Raw genomic sequence first — 13,480 nt, forward strand, 5'->3', positions numbered from 1 at the left:
CAGAATCTACTGTTCTGGGCTAGGTGGACCTTTATTGAACTATTTCAGCAATTTCCCCAGAAGAAATCAGACTCACAGAATGTAAGTATCCAACCAGAAGTTTATTATGGAATAATCACACATCTTAACTTCCCTTTGACCTTCACTCCACTGCACTTTCATTACTTTTCAACTGGGGGCAGGAAAGAGGAGTGCAGCCAGACAAGAACATTTAAGGAACAATTAAGCAATTCATATGTGTCTATATAGTTCAGTGATGCTACTGCAAGGGAATACAAAACCAGGCACCAGGCTCTGGAAAGAAACTTTTTCCAATCTCATTTCGCCCCTGGGCGCTGCCGGAAATAACGTTGGTAGGCAGCATTGTATCCATAAATCATGGCATAGCGTTCGCAAAGTTTGAAGTCATCACAAGCTTCCCTGTTGATCTCATATGCAGGTTTGCTGTGTTCTCGGATTCTAGAAAGTGAAAGAAAAGAGACCCAAATTGAGAGGCAGAAAGAAAGTGGAGAAATGAGAAAAAGGAAAAGAAAAAAAAAGGATAAGAAAATATCGTAGAGAGATCTCATGCATCCCCCAATATGAAGAGATACTTGTAGAACAGGGAGGAAAGGTGGAACAGGGATTTTCTTTTTTAATGAAAATAGAAATTTTCTTTCTGTCCTCCTTTTCCTCCTCCCTCCCTCTCCTTTCTGGGCCTTTCACAAAATAGTCTTCTAGAAATTCAGTTGTTTTCTGTACACTGTTTTTAAATTCTTTGATTTGGGAATATAATTAAAAATAATATATATGATGGAAAAAAACCCATTTCTCACTGCATTCAGATCTGGGAAAGCTGACCTCCCCCATCAAGTTTTGTCACCTACCTCTCTTGGGCTTTCACCCTCCATCTCTGTTGCGGGGATATAAAAATATTAGCATTTCTCCTGTTAATGAAGGGATCTTAAAACAGAAAATAAGTGCAGTTTTAGGGAAACAGTTGTTGAAAATATTTCCATGAATATTCTCTGACAAAAACATATTTGAAAGCTCATTCATTCATGCATTTCTTGTAACTAGAGATCTGTGAAAATAAATGGGTAGATAAAGCAGATTTCATAAACCGCCTGATCAAATACCTGATTTTGGTATTCCTATTCACTGTGTTTTTTATTCCTGTGAGGAGAAATTCTCTCTGTCCTGAGGCCTTGTTAAGCATAATTTTAGATTTCCAGTAAATGAACAGTTAAACATCATAAAAATAATGATCAAATTAAAGATGAGAGTGATATGCTATTTATTCCTATACTCAGTCTTTATAAGTTGATATTTGATAGCTTCCTACTGCTGATGCCTGTGGTCTCCCAGCAGACTTGGCCTCCAATTCTGTACTTTGTCATTACTCCTTGTTTTCCATCTATGTGCTTGATGTGGTACCGACTTAAAATTTCCAAATGAGATTTTATGGCTCCTAAGTATGTTGAAAGCATACTTGCCATCTTACACGATTTCAAACTTAAAAAATTGCTCATCTGGTGATTTTTATAGTTGAATTTTAAAATTTACTTTAGTTTTCCAAAAGAGACCCTCTTTTCCCTCCCTGTTAAATATATTACCTTTTTGTCTATTTAAGAATTGGGAGAGATTCTTCAATACATGAGATTTCAATAAGGAAGTCAAATATTCACTTACTGATTTCATAGGATTCCATGCTTTCATAAGATTCTGGAATTTAAAAAAAAGACCCATTTTATTGTTACCTTTCACACACCACAACAGTCTAAATATAGGGAAGGAAGGGGAGGAAAGAGCCAAAAAGATGGGAGAAATATATTTAACAGTGTGGTTGTCACAAATTTCAGGCATTTAGGATTTATGAATTGTTTCTCTAGCTCTGTCCTTGCTGGTATATCTCTTCTCTAGTTTTTCCTGTGTTGAAGGAGCTAGTGCCTGTGATATTGCCTAAAATTTCCCAAGGGCTATGAAGTCTTTAGTCTTGAGAAATAAGACAATTTAAGTGCTGCACACAGGCTCCAGAGAGCCTTCCTTGATTACTTTGGGACCTGTCTGAGAACAGGGCCAAGGAAGGGACAAAGGGCCTAGAAAACAGGCAAGTTTCTCCAGGCAGGCTGGGCAGATGGCTCAGCTTGGCTTTCCCAAGAGAAGTTTCTAAGAGGTTCTCAAAGCCTCTTAAGAACCTGTGTTAAATTGACAGCCACAGAAACCACTGGCTTCAGCTGACATCTCACACTGGGCACAATGCCAGTTCAGAGAAAGAACTTAGATGATGCCAAAGCAACAGTTGTCTTCTTTCTACCACTCTCCTGGGCACAGCAGGTAAATTTGGCAGTAAGAAGCTCGTGTTTATAAGCAAGTGAATATGCTTAAAAAGTTAAAAAGAAGGTGAGAAAACCAAATCTTCTGATACAGAAAAGTGGTGAATAATTTCAAGAGTTAGAAGCAAAATACAGATGGTTATCAATATAATTTAGCTCAAGAATATCTGGAATATCCAGACAATTGAAGCATAAGACTGAATGATCTAAAAATAATTTTGCTTCAGATTTCCTTTCATTAGGTTTGAACAGACACAGATATATTTAACAACACATAGAAACCAAGCAAAATTTGTCTTTTAACAATAGAAACTAAGAAATCGATTTTTCTCTGAGGTTCTTTAAATGTAAAACTTTATTTTAAAATTCATCCACTGAAGAAATATCGGAAGTTCGTGAGACTGTCTTGCTCTTAGAGAGAGCTATACATAAAACTTCATGTGAAAACTGAATTCTCTTAAAAGTGATTCAACCAATACCCTTAACCAACTGTTATCAAAGTCTAAACAAACATCCTTAAAAAAATGAGAGCTTAGGGGCTGGGAAGTTGATATCTTCTTTCTGAAACAGCAGCATTTCCAAGTGTAGAGTGACTTACCATGGAAAGAACTTGCCTGCTAAGTTACTTACAATAGTCTGGATATTGAGGATATAAAAAAGACTTGATGGAACAGATCAGTGTTCAGAGGTCTTGGGAAATGTTAAATTCATAGTCCTCTAAGATTATAATAGAGAAAAGGGGAAGAAGAGGAGGAGGGAGAGGAAAAATCCATGTAAACTGAAGTCAGAGGCAGAAAAGAAAACAACAAAGAAATGGCAGGAGAAAGTTCTCACCATAACACAGAGCTGCCACAGCCAAGGCAGCCAGGGTGGAGAGGATGAACAGACTCTTCATGGTGTCTCCGGGTCACTCTCACTGTCTTGTGCAGCAGCTGTGGAGGGAGAGGCTCCTACAGGCTGCTGGTGAAAGGCTGTGGAGTTTTTATAAAAATCAGAGCCGCTGAAAGGGGAGGAACCAGTGGGAGGGGGCCGGAGAAGGTGGGGACTGGTTGGCACTCAGCTAGCACTGGGACTTTTCCCAAATATTCATTCCTTACAGATATTATCTACTCCGGGTGAGCAGTTTTCCCTCACTTCTGGACCCAACTGTGCTACAGCAGCGGCTGCCCTGGTACACAAGTTGTGGCCACCCTATGTCTGGGTCAGAGCTGGCACAGGTCCACGGAGAAGGGAGTTGCCACAAACACATGCTTGCCTTTCTAATTCCTTCTCTGGTCTGCCCTCCTGGCTCTGACTTTGGGTCTTTCAGGTTTGGTCCATAAACAGAGCCATAGTGTTCTGTTTGCTCCCCTGATGGATGCATGAGAGGTTCTGGGGGAGAAAGGACTTCACTTTCTATGCTGGCACTAATTTAGAATTATTTTTCCAGTAGGGCTAAACTATTAATCCTAACCAATTGGGTGTTCGCCTGATGATATAGCCTGATGCATTTTTCCAGGTGCTCAGGACAGAGATGGCCAGGGACCCCCTGAGTTCTGTTTCCTCAATTGGCTCCGTGACAACTTGCCCATCCAGTTTTGTGAGTTGAGCTCACACCTGTGCCCTGATGCTCTCTCAGGCTGGATATCACTCATCTAAAGTGCAGCAAGAATCTGAGGGTACCCATCTTGCATTTTCTGAAGGCACTGTCTTGATCATGAACTAATTCAATATGCTTTTAGTGAGTGGCCGATGAGATGCAAGGTACCCTGCTAGGTGGTGCGGATGACCTAGAGACAACCAAGACAGTCCCTAAGGAAGTAGGTAAGAACTACTTACTATTTGCTTTGCTCTTTAGCTGTCCTGTATCCTCCAACACTGATTTTCACAAACACACACCTCCACTGTGCCATCAGAACCAGCGGCACTGTTTCTTTTCTTTTAGGAGGAAGATTACAATTTGATGTCTCTGGTTGTCTTGTAGACAGAGGTCTTTTATTTTTTTAACCTCTTGGACAATCAGAAAACCTTTTCTATCAGATGCGTCTCTGTTGCCTGGGTACCAAAGAGTCTTCTTGGCAGACAAATAGACTTGCATCACAGAGCAGCAGATTGTAGAAGAGGTAACGTTGCAGGACCTCTAACTTGGGCTGGTTCAGCAAAAGGGCTGGGATGAGGGTGGGTGGGTGTACTTTTCAATAAAAAAAGATTTATTTCTAAGAGCGGTCATGAACAACTAGGTGGAGCCTCATGCCTCATTCTTTTTGTCTTATTGGGATGGACTTACCCTCCAAAACCCCAACCTGTGAAGAGCTTTTATAAATAATAAAGGATTTCCTGTCAATGGAAAAACTCAGTTGTAGTCTGAAGGATTACTGAGTTCTAAGGGACCAATAAAATTCAGGTTTTCCCTCCAGATTTTTTCATATTGAGATATATTCTTTGGGATAAAATCTTAAAAAAGACCTCAGAAAGAAGACAATGTATGATCATCTTTGATAAATTCAACCATCACAATTTATACTCACAAGATTGGGAGTTGTTTTCCTCTTTAAATAACGAATTTGCTCTCAATGTTGGCTTCTGCGCCCTTTTTCCAAGATAAATCATCCAGATCATTACATTTGCAAAAGCCAGTTTACTACATGGCATGGTTCATATAGCATTTTATATGTACTCAACTTAATCACTAACGCCCAATCATTATAACTTGAAACAAGTTTAATTCCAATGTTTCACCCTAAAAAGAGTAGGCTACTCCATTCTGTATGACACTCTCTAGGTCCATCCACCTCACTACAAATAACTCAATTTCGGTTCTTCTTATGGCTGAGTAATATTCCACTGTATATATGTGCCACATCTTCTTTATCCATTCATCTGTCAATGGACACTTAGGTTGCTTCCATGTCCTGGCTGTTGTAAATAGAGCTGCAGTGAACACTGTGGTAGATGACTATTTTTGAATTATGGTTTTCTCGGTGTATATGCCCAGTAGTGGGATTGCTGAGTTGTATGGCAGCTCTATTTTTAGATTTTAAGGAACCTCCATACTGTTCTCCATAGTGGCTGTATCAATTTACATTCCCACCAACAAGAGGGTTCCGTTTTCTCCACACCCTCTCCAGCATTTATTGTTTGTAGATTTTTTGATGATGGCCATTCCGACCTGTGTGAGGTGATACCTCATTGTAGTTTTGATTTAAATTTCTCTAATGATTAATGATGTTGAGCATTCTTTCATGTGTTTGTTGTCAATCTGTATATCTTTGGAGAAATGTCTTTTTAGGTTTTCTGCCCATTTTTGGATTGGGTTGTTTGTTTTTTTGATATTGAGCTGCATGAGCTGCTTGTATATTTTGGAGATTAATCCTCTGTCAGTTGCTTCGTTTGCAACTCCCATTCTGAGGGTTGTCTTTTCGTCTTGTTTATGGTTTCCTTTGCTGTGCAAAAGCTTTTAAATTTCATTAGGTCCCATTTGCTTATTTTTGTTTTTATTTCCATTTCTCTAGGAGGTGGGTCAAAAAGGATCTGCTGTGACTTATGTCATAGAGTGTTCTGTCTATGTTTTGCTCTAAGTGTCTGGCCTTACATTTAGGTTTTTAATCCATTCTGAGTTTATTTTTGTGTATGGTGCTAGGGAGTGTTCTAATTTCATTCTTTTACATGTAGCTGTCCAGTTTTCCCAGCACCACTTATTGAAGAGGCTGTCTTTTCTCCATTGTATATTCTTGCCTCCTTTATCAAAGATAAGGGGACCATATGTGCATGGGTTTATCTCTGGGCTTTCTATCTTGTTCCATTGATCAATTTTTTCTGTTTTTTGTGCCAGTACCATATTTCTTGATTACTGTAGCTTTGTAGTATAGTCTGAAGTCAGGGAGCCTGATTCCTCCAGCTCCATTTTTCGTTCTCAAGATTGCTTTGGCTATTCGGGGTCTTTTGTGTTTCCATACAAGTTGTGAATTTCTTTTGTTCTAGTTCCATGAAAAATGCCATTGGTAATTTGATAAGGATTGCACTGAATCTGTAGATTGCTTTGGGTAGTATACTCATTTTCACAATGTTGATTCTTACAGTCCAAGAACATGGTATATCTCTCCATCTGTTTGTATCATCTTTAATTTCTTTCATCAGTGTCTTATAGTTTTCTGCATACAGGTCTTTTGTCTCCCTAGGTAGGTTTATTTCTAGGTATTTTATTCTTTTTGTTGTAATGGTAAATGGGAGTGCTTCCCTAATTTCTCTTTCAGATTTTTCATCATTAGTGTATAGGAATGCAAGAGACTTCTGTGCATTAATTTTGTATCCTGCTACTTTACCAAATTCATTGATTACCTCCAGTAGTTTTCTGGTAGCGTCTTTAGGATTCTCTATGTATCATGTCATGTCACCTGCAAACAGTGACAGTTTTACTTCTTTTCCGATTTGGATTCCTTTTATTTCTTTTTCTTCTCTGATTGCTGTGGCTAAAACTTCCAAAACTATGTTGAATAATAGTGGTGAGAGTGGGCAACCTTGTCTTTTTCCTGATCTTAGTGGAAATGGTTTCAGTTTTTCACCATTGAGAATGATGTTGGCTGCTGGTTTGTCATATATGGCCTTTATTATGTTGAGATAAGTTCCCTCTATGCCTACTTTCTGGAGGGTTTTTATCATAAATAGATGTTGACTTTCGTTGAAAGTTTTTTGCATCTATTGAGATAACCATATGGTTTTTATCCTTCAATTTTTAAATATGGTTTATCACATTGATTGATTTGTGTATACTGAAGAATCCTTGCATTCCTGGGATAAACCCCACTTGATCATGGTGTATGATCTGTTTAATGTGCTGTTGGATTCTGTTTGCTAGTATTTTGTGGAGGATTTTTGCACCTATGTTCATCAGTGGTATTGCCCTGTATTTTTCTTTTTTTTGTGACATCTTTGTCTGGTTTTGGTATCAGGGTGATGGTGGCCTCGTAGAATGAGTTTGGGAGTGTTCCTCCCTCTGCTATATTTTGGAAGAGTTTGATAAGGATAGGTGTTAGCTCTTCTCTAAATGTTTGATAGAATTTGCCTGTGAAACCACCTGGTCCTGGGCTTTTGTTTGTTGAGAGATTTTTAATCACTGTTTCAATTTCAGTGCTTGTGATTGGTCTGTTTATATTCTCTATTTCTTCCTGGTTCAGTCTCGGAAGGTGGTGCTTTTCTAGGAATTTGTCCATTTCTTCCAGGTTGTCCATTTTATTGGCATATAGTTGCTTGTAGTAATCTCTTATGATCCTTTGTATTTCTGCAGTGTCAGTTGTTACTTCTTTTTCATTTCTAATTCTACTGATTTGAGTCTTCTCCCTTTTTTTTCTTGATGAGTCTGGCTAATGGTTTATCAATTTTGTTTATCTTCTCAAAGAAACAGCGTTTAGTTTTATTGATATTTGCTATCTTTTCCTTCATTTCTTTTTCATTTATTTCTGATCTGATCTTTATGATTTCTTTCCTTCTGCTAACCTTGGGTTTTTTTGTTGTTCTTCTTTCTCTAATTGCTTTAGATGTATGGTTAGGTTGTTTATTTGAGATGTTTCTTATTTCTTGAGGTAGGATTGTATTGCTATAAACTTCCCTCTTAGAACTGCTTTTGCTGTATCCCATAGGTTTTGGGTTGTGTTTTCATTGTGATTTGTTTCTAGGTATTTTTTTGATTTCCTCTTTGATTTCTTCAGTGATCTATTGGTTATTTAGTACTGTATTGTTTAGCCTCCATATGTTTGTATTTTTTACAGATTTTTTTCTTGTCATTGATATCTGGTCTCATAGCATTGTGGTTGGAAAATACTTGATATGATTTCAATTTTCTTAAATTTACCAAGGCTTGATTTGTGACCCAAGATATGATCTATCCTGGAGAATATTCCATGAGCACTTGAGAAGAAACTGTAATCTGCTGCTTTTGGATGGAATGTCCTATAAATATCAGTAAATGTCTGTCTTGTTTAATGTATCATTTAAAGCTTGTGTTTCCTTATTTATTTTCATTTTGGATGATCTGTCCATTGGTGAAAGTGGGGTGTTAAAGTCCCCAACTATGATTGTGTTACTGTCAATTTCCCCTTTTACGGCTCTTAGCATTTGCCGTATGTATTGAGGTGCCTCATGTTGGGTGTATAAATATTTACAATTGTTATATCTTCTTCTTCGGTTGATCCCTTGATCATTATGTAGTGTCCTTCTTTGTCTCTTATAATAGTCTTTATTTTAAAGTCTGTTTTGTCTGATATGAGAATTGCTACTTCAGTTTTCTTTTGATTTCCATTTGCATGGAATAACTTTTTCCATCCCCTCACTTTCAGTCTGTATGTGTCCTTAGGTCTGATGTGGGGACAGCATATATACGGGTCTTGTTTTTGTATCCATTCAGCCATTCTATATCTTTTGGTTGGAGCGTTTAATCTATTTACATTTAATGTAATTATTGATATGTATGTTCCTATTACTATTATCTTAATTGTTTTGAGTTTGCCATTGTAGTTCTTTTCCTTCTCTTGTGTTTCCTGCCTAGAGAAGTTCCTTTAACATTTGTTGTAAAGCTGGTTTGGTGGTGCTGAGTTCTCTTAGTTTTTGCTTGTCTGTAAAGGTTTTAATTTCTCTGTTGAATCTGAATGAGATCCTTGCTGGGTAGAGTACCCTTAGTTGTAGGTTTTTCCCTTTCATCACTTTAAATATGTCCTGCCACTCCCTTCTGGTTTGCAGAGTTTCAGCTGAGAGATCAGCTGTTAAGCTTATGGGGATTCCCACTAATATTATTTGTTGCTTTTCCCTTGCTGCTTTTAATATTTTTTCTTTGTATTTAATTTTTGATAGTTTGATTAATATGTGTCTTGGCATGTTTCTCCTTGGATTTACCCTGTATTGGACTCTCTGTGTTTTCTGGAGTTGATTGACTATTTCCTTTCCTATATTAGGGAAGTTTTCAAGTATAATCTCCTCAAATATTTTCTCAGTCCCTTTCTTTTTCTATTCTTCTTCTGGGACCCCTACAATTCAAATGTTAGTGTGTTTAATGTTGTCCCAGAGGTCTCTCTGACTGTCCTCAATTCTTTTCATTCTTTTTTCTTTATTCTGCTCCCTGGCAGTTATTTCTACCATTTTTTCTTCCAGCTCACTTATCCGTTCTTCTGCCTCAGTTATTCTGCTATTGATTCCTTCTAGAGAATTTTAAATTTCATTTATTGTGTTTTTCATAATTGTTTGTTTGCTCTTTAGTTCTCCTAGGTCCTTGTTAAACATTTCTTGTATTTTCTCCATTCTATTTCCAAGATTTTGGATCATCTTTACTATCATTACTCTGAATTCTTTTTCAGGTAGACTGCCTATTACCTCTTCATTTGTTTGGTCTGGTGGGTTTTTACTTTCCTCCTTCATCTGCTGTGTATTCCTCTGTCTTCTCATTTTGCTTAACTTACTGCATATGTGGTCTCTTTTTCACAGGCTGCACATTCATACTTCCTGTTGTTTTTGGTGTCTGCCCCCAGTGGGTAAGGTTGGTTCAGTGGGTTGTGTAGGCTTCCTGGTGGAGGAGACCTGTGCTTGTGTTCTGGTGGATGAGGCTGGATCTTATCTTTCTGGTGGGCAGGACCTCATTCGGTGCTGTGTTTTGGGGTGTCTGTGAACTATTATGATTTTAGGCAGCCTCTCTGCTAATGGCTGGGATTGTGTTCCTGTCTCGCTAGTTGCTTGGCATGGGGTGTCTAGCACTGGAACTTGCTGGTCATTGAGTGGAGCTGGGTCTTAGCATTGAGATGGAGATCTCTGGGAGAGCTTTTGCTGTTTTATATTACAAGGGGCTGGGAGGTCTCTGGTGGACCAGTGTCTTCAACTTGGCTCTCCCACTTACAAGGCTCAGGCCTGGCACCCGGCTGGAGCACCAAGACCCTGTCAGCCACACTGCATGTTTTGTCAAACTGTATATGATTTGGACTTCCCTCAGACTCTCTCCAGCCATGTATTCTTATGAAGAGGAGTTGAACTAACCCAACAGGTCCTGTTTTCTTTGGCTGCAGCGGGTCTTCATTGCTGCATGTGGGCTTTCTTTAGTTGCATTGAGGAGGGACTACTCTTCCTTTTCGTGCATGGGCTTCTCATTGCAGTGTCTTCTCTTGTTGCGGAGCATGGACCCTAGACACATGGGGTTCAGTAGTTGTGGCACATGGACTCTAGAGCTCAGGCTCAGTAGTTGTGGCATGTGGGCTTAGTTGCTCTGTGACATGTTAGATCTTCCTGGACCAGCGCTCATGGTCCCGTGTCCCGTGCATTGGCAGGTGGATTCCTAACCCCTGCACCAGCAGGGAATCCCTCGATGGGGCCTTTGTATCAAAAAAGGCCAAGATCGGGCTTCCCTGGTGGCTCAGTGGTTGAGAGTCCACCTGCCGACGCAGGGGACACGGGTTTGTGCCCCGGTCCGGGAAGATCCCACATGCCACTGAACGGCTGGGCCCGTGAGCCATGGCCACTGAGCCTGCATGTCCAGAGCCTGTGCTCCACAACGGGAGAGGCCACAACAGTGAGAGGCCCGCGTACGGCAAAAAAAGAAAAAAAAAAAAGGCCAAGATCAACTCATCAGAGAGAAGAGAGAGAGAGAAAATGGTGGTAGATAAAAAGTGGAGGGAGAGAAATGGGAAGAGCTTTGTAGAGTTGTTTTGTTGGATGGGGGAGTTTTAGGTAGAGATTTGAGCTGTGGACAGAAAAGCTTTCAGGCAGCTGTAGGATGTGAGACGTTGAGAATAAGACATGGGAAAAGACAAGTCAGAATGGCTTTAGTTATGAATTGTATTGTTTTAGATAGTAAAAGATTGTTTGAGAATAGCCAAAAAATTTTGAAATCGTTTTTAATTAATGTTGCCTGCTAGTTTGTATTTTTAAAATTTGTATATCTTGTAAAGACTAGACCACATGAAGCTTTAACTTACATTTGGATTTTAGGTAATTATGAAAAACACTTATATAGATATTTCCCCCTTACTACTCACGAAAAGTATTCTTTTTAAAAAATTAATTAATTAATTAACTTTTGGCTGTGTTGGCTCTTCATTGTTGTGCTCAGGCTTTCTTTAGTTGTGGTGAGAGGACGCTGCTCTTCATTGAGGTGCATGGGCTTCTCATTGGGTGACTTCTCTTGTTGTGGAGCACAAGGGTCTAGGCGCTCGAGCTTCAGCAGTTGTGGCACACGGGCTCAGTAGTTGTGGCTCACAGTCTTAGTTGCTCTGTGGCATGTGGGATCTGCCCAGACCAGGGCTCGAACCCATGTCCCCTGCGTTGGCAGGCAGATTCTTAACCACGTGCCACCAGGGAAGTCCAAGAAAAGTATTCTTTCATGAAGAGAATATTTGAAGACACCCCCAGAAGTGACAACAAAGATATGAGAGAGACAGTGATATGATTACCAGGGTTTTTTTTAGCTTGTACAGGAATTTCCTCATGCGAGATGAGCAGTATAGTATAACCCAGGCAACAGAAGCTGTAGAGAAATACAAGATCTCCTATTCCAACTGTCTCAGGAGGAAAAGCCAAGCATGGTCACACCTTTCAGAGCCAGAAGTAGCCTCATGTTTGAGGTCATCCATCATCCATCAATCCGTCTTACAAATTTATTGAGCATTTACTATGTGCCAACACTAAGCTGGAAATATAGTGGAGAAAAATGCAGATATGGATCCTACTCTCACGAATAAAGTGTGTTCTCAGATCACAAATTTAATCAGTGGCCCTTCCTCTATAGACATTTGTTTAGGCAGCCAGCTGGCCCTAGAGAAGACCAAGTGATGTGTTTTCTCATTGGACTGACTTTTTTTTTTTCAGGTAAAAATCACGTTTTCCTTTTAATTGACACCGTTTCCTCTCTTGGGTGCTACTTTGGTAATGATTAGGTCCCCACCTCTCAAGAACACTGCATCTGAACAGGCTGAGACAGAGCCAGTGTGAACGCAGACCCCAAACCTGGGCTTTCGGAATAACAAGAACAGAAAAAAACAGCCTTTCTCTTCACTTACAAAGGAGTCACTAAGAGGGTCCAAAGCTCTGTTTTCCAAACGTAGAAAACCTGGAGCTCAAGGCAAACTGGAAACCAGAATATATCAGAAATGAAGCATAGTGCTTCCTCAAATACTCAAGGTCGGATCATCCTGCCTCTTCTACAAGGAATGGCCCGACTCCAGTATTTTTAAAGAAAGATGTTTTGTTTCTAGTTCACTTTCCAACTGGGTATCAAATCTACTAAAAGGGATACAATGAATCAGAATAAGTCCGCTCACTCACAAGAGACGCTCCCAGATAATGATTATTGTTTGCTGAGATTATTCAGCACGTCATTTCAAAGCAGCGAAGTTCAGGACAATCTGAGACGAGAATTCAAAAGCAGCAGCTACATTCGCTGATAGGTTCATGTGAGACACACATTCATACAACCCATTTTTCAGTGTATATATATCAAGGGGCCAAGACCCCTGATCAGCACAATAAGTTATTTTGTACCTTACAGTGCACAGAACAACAAAGGGAGAGACGCTTTCTTGGAGAGGTTCACACGCTCTGAAGGAGGCCGGAGCCCAGCGCCCCGGGCCCTCATTAGCTGGACCCCTCCTCTTCTTTGGTTACAGTGGCCTCAGAGGCAGCCTTTTCCTCTAATCGATCCGCTGGCTTCTCCTCTTCCTCCTGGGGATAGAGGTCCGGGTACTTCTGCATGCACTCCTGCATGGTGCGGAGCTGATCTACACAGTCCGACCCCTTGACATCCTCTGTGCTTCAGTGGAAGCAGGAAAAGGCCGCCTTGAAGTGTTCCCCAGGCGGGCCGCTGGCCATCCCCCCAAGGCACGGGCAGTTCCAGCTGATGTTGTCTCCGTGGGGCAGGATCAGTGCGTGGTCCTCGAACGGGTCATTGGGGTCGTCGGCCACCAACTCCGCGTTCCTTGGAGTTTCATGATCTTCTTTGGTTACAAATATGCTTCGATCCTTCCCTTCCTGCTGGCTGTAGGCCATGGTGCAGCCCAGCGCCCCAACCTCGCGGCGCTTGCGGAGGTGGCCTCACGCCGTGACCTCTCCGCTGCGGGGCGGGTGGCTTTGGAGCGACATTTTTATGGGCACTCAGCAGTACTTTTGTTTGCAGAACATTGCAAAAAACACTGATGAGAAGCTCAGACTTCAGAGAGAGA

At 40.4% G+C, this 13,480-nt stretch overlaps 2 protein-coding genes and 1 pseudogene across 2 annotated transcripts in view; 1 reads left to right on the forward strand and 2 right to left on the reverse strand.

Annotated features, from left to right (window-relative positions):
* PDE6H (phosphodiesterase 6H) overlaps positions 1–13,480 on the forward strand; it is a 161,859-nt gene that overhangs the window by 60,948 nt on the left and 87,431 nt on the right. The gene's annotated exons all lie outside the window — the stretch shown is intronic.
* On the reverse strand, positions 83–3,653 carry MGP (matrix Gla protein). Its single transcript, XM_059082240.2, has 4 exons — positions 3,150–3,653; positions 1,672–1,704; positions 867–942; positions 83–459 (listed from the first exon to the last, which is right to left on the reverse strand). Exons 1-4 carry the CDS (start codon positions 3,208–3,210, stop codon positions 318–320), a joined length of 312 nt encoding a protein of 103 aa, XP_058938223.1. The 5' UTR covers positions 3,211–3,653; the 3' UTR covers positions 83–317.
* Positions 12,897–13,307, reverse strand: LOC131767134 (mitochondrial intermembrane space import and assembly protein 40 pseudogene; annotated as a pseudogene).

The sequence above is a fragment of the Kogia breviceps genome, chromosome 12 (genome assembly GCF_026419965.1).
Source record: "Kogia breviceps isolate mKogBre1 chromosome 12, mKogBre1 haplotype 1, whole genome shotgun sequence".
Lineage (NCBI taxonomy): Eukaryota > Metazoa > Chordata > Mammalia > Artiodactyla > Physeteridae > Kogia > Kogia breviceps.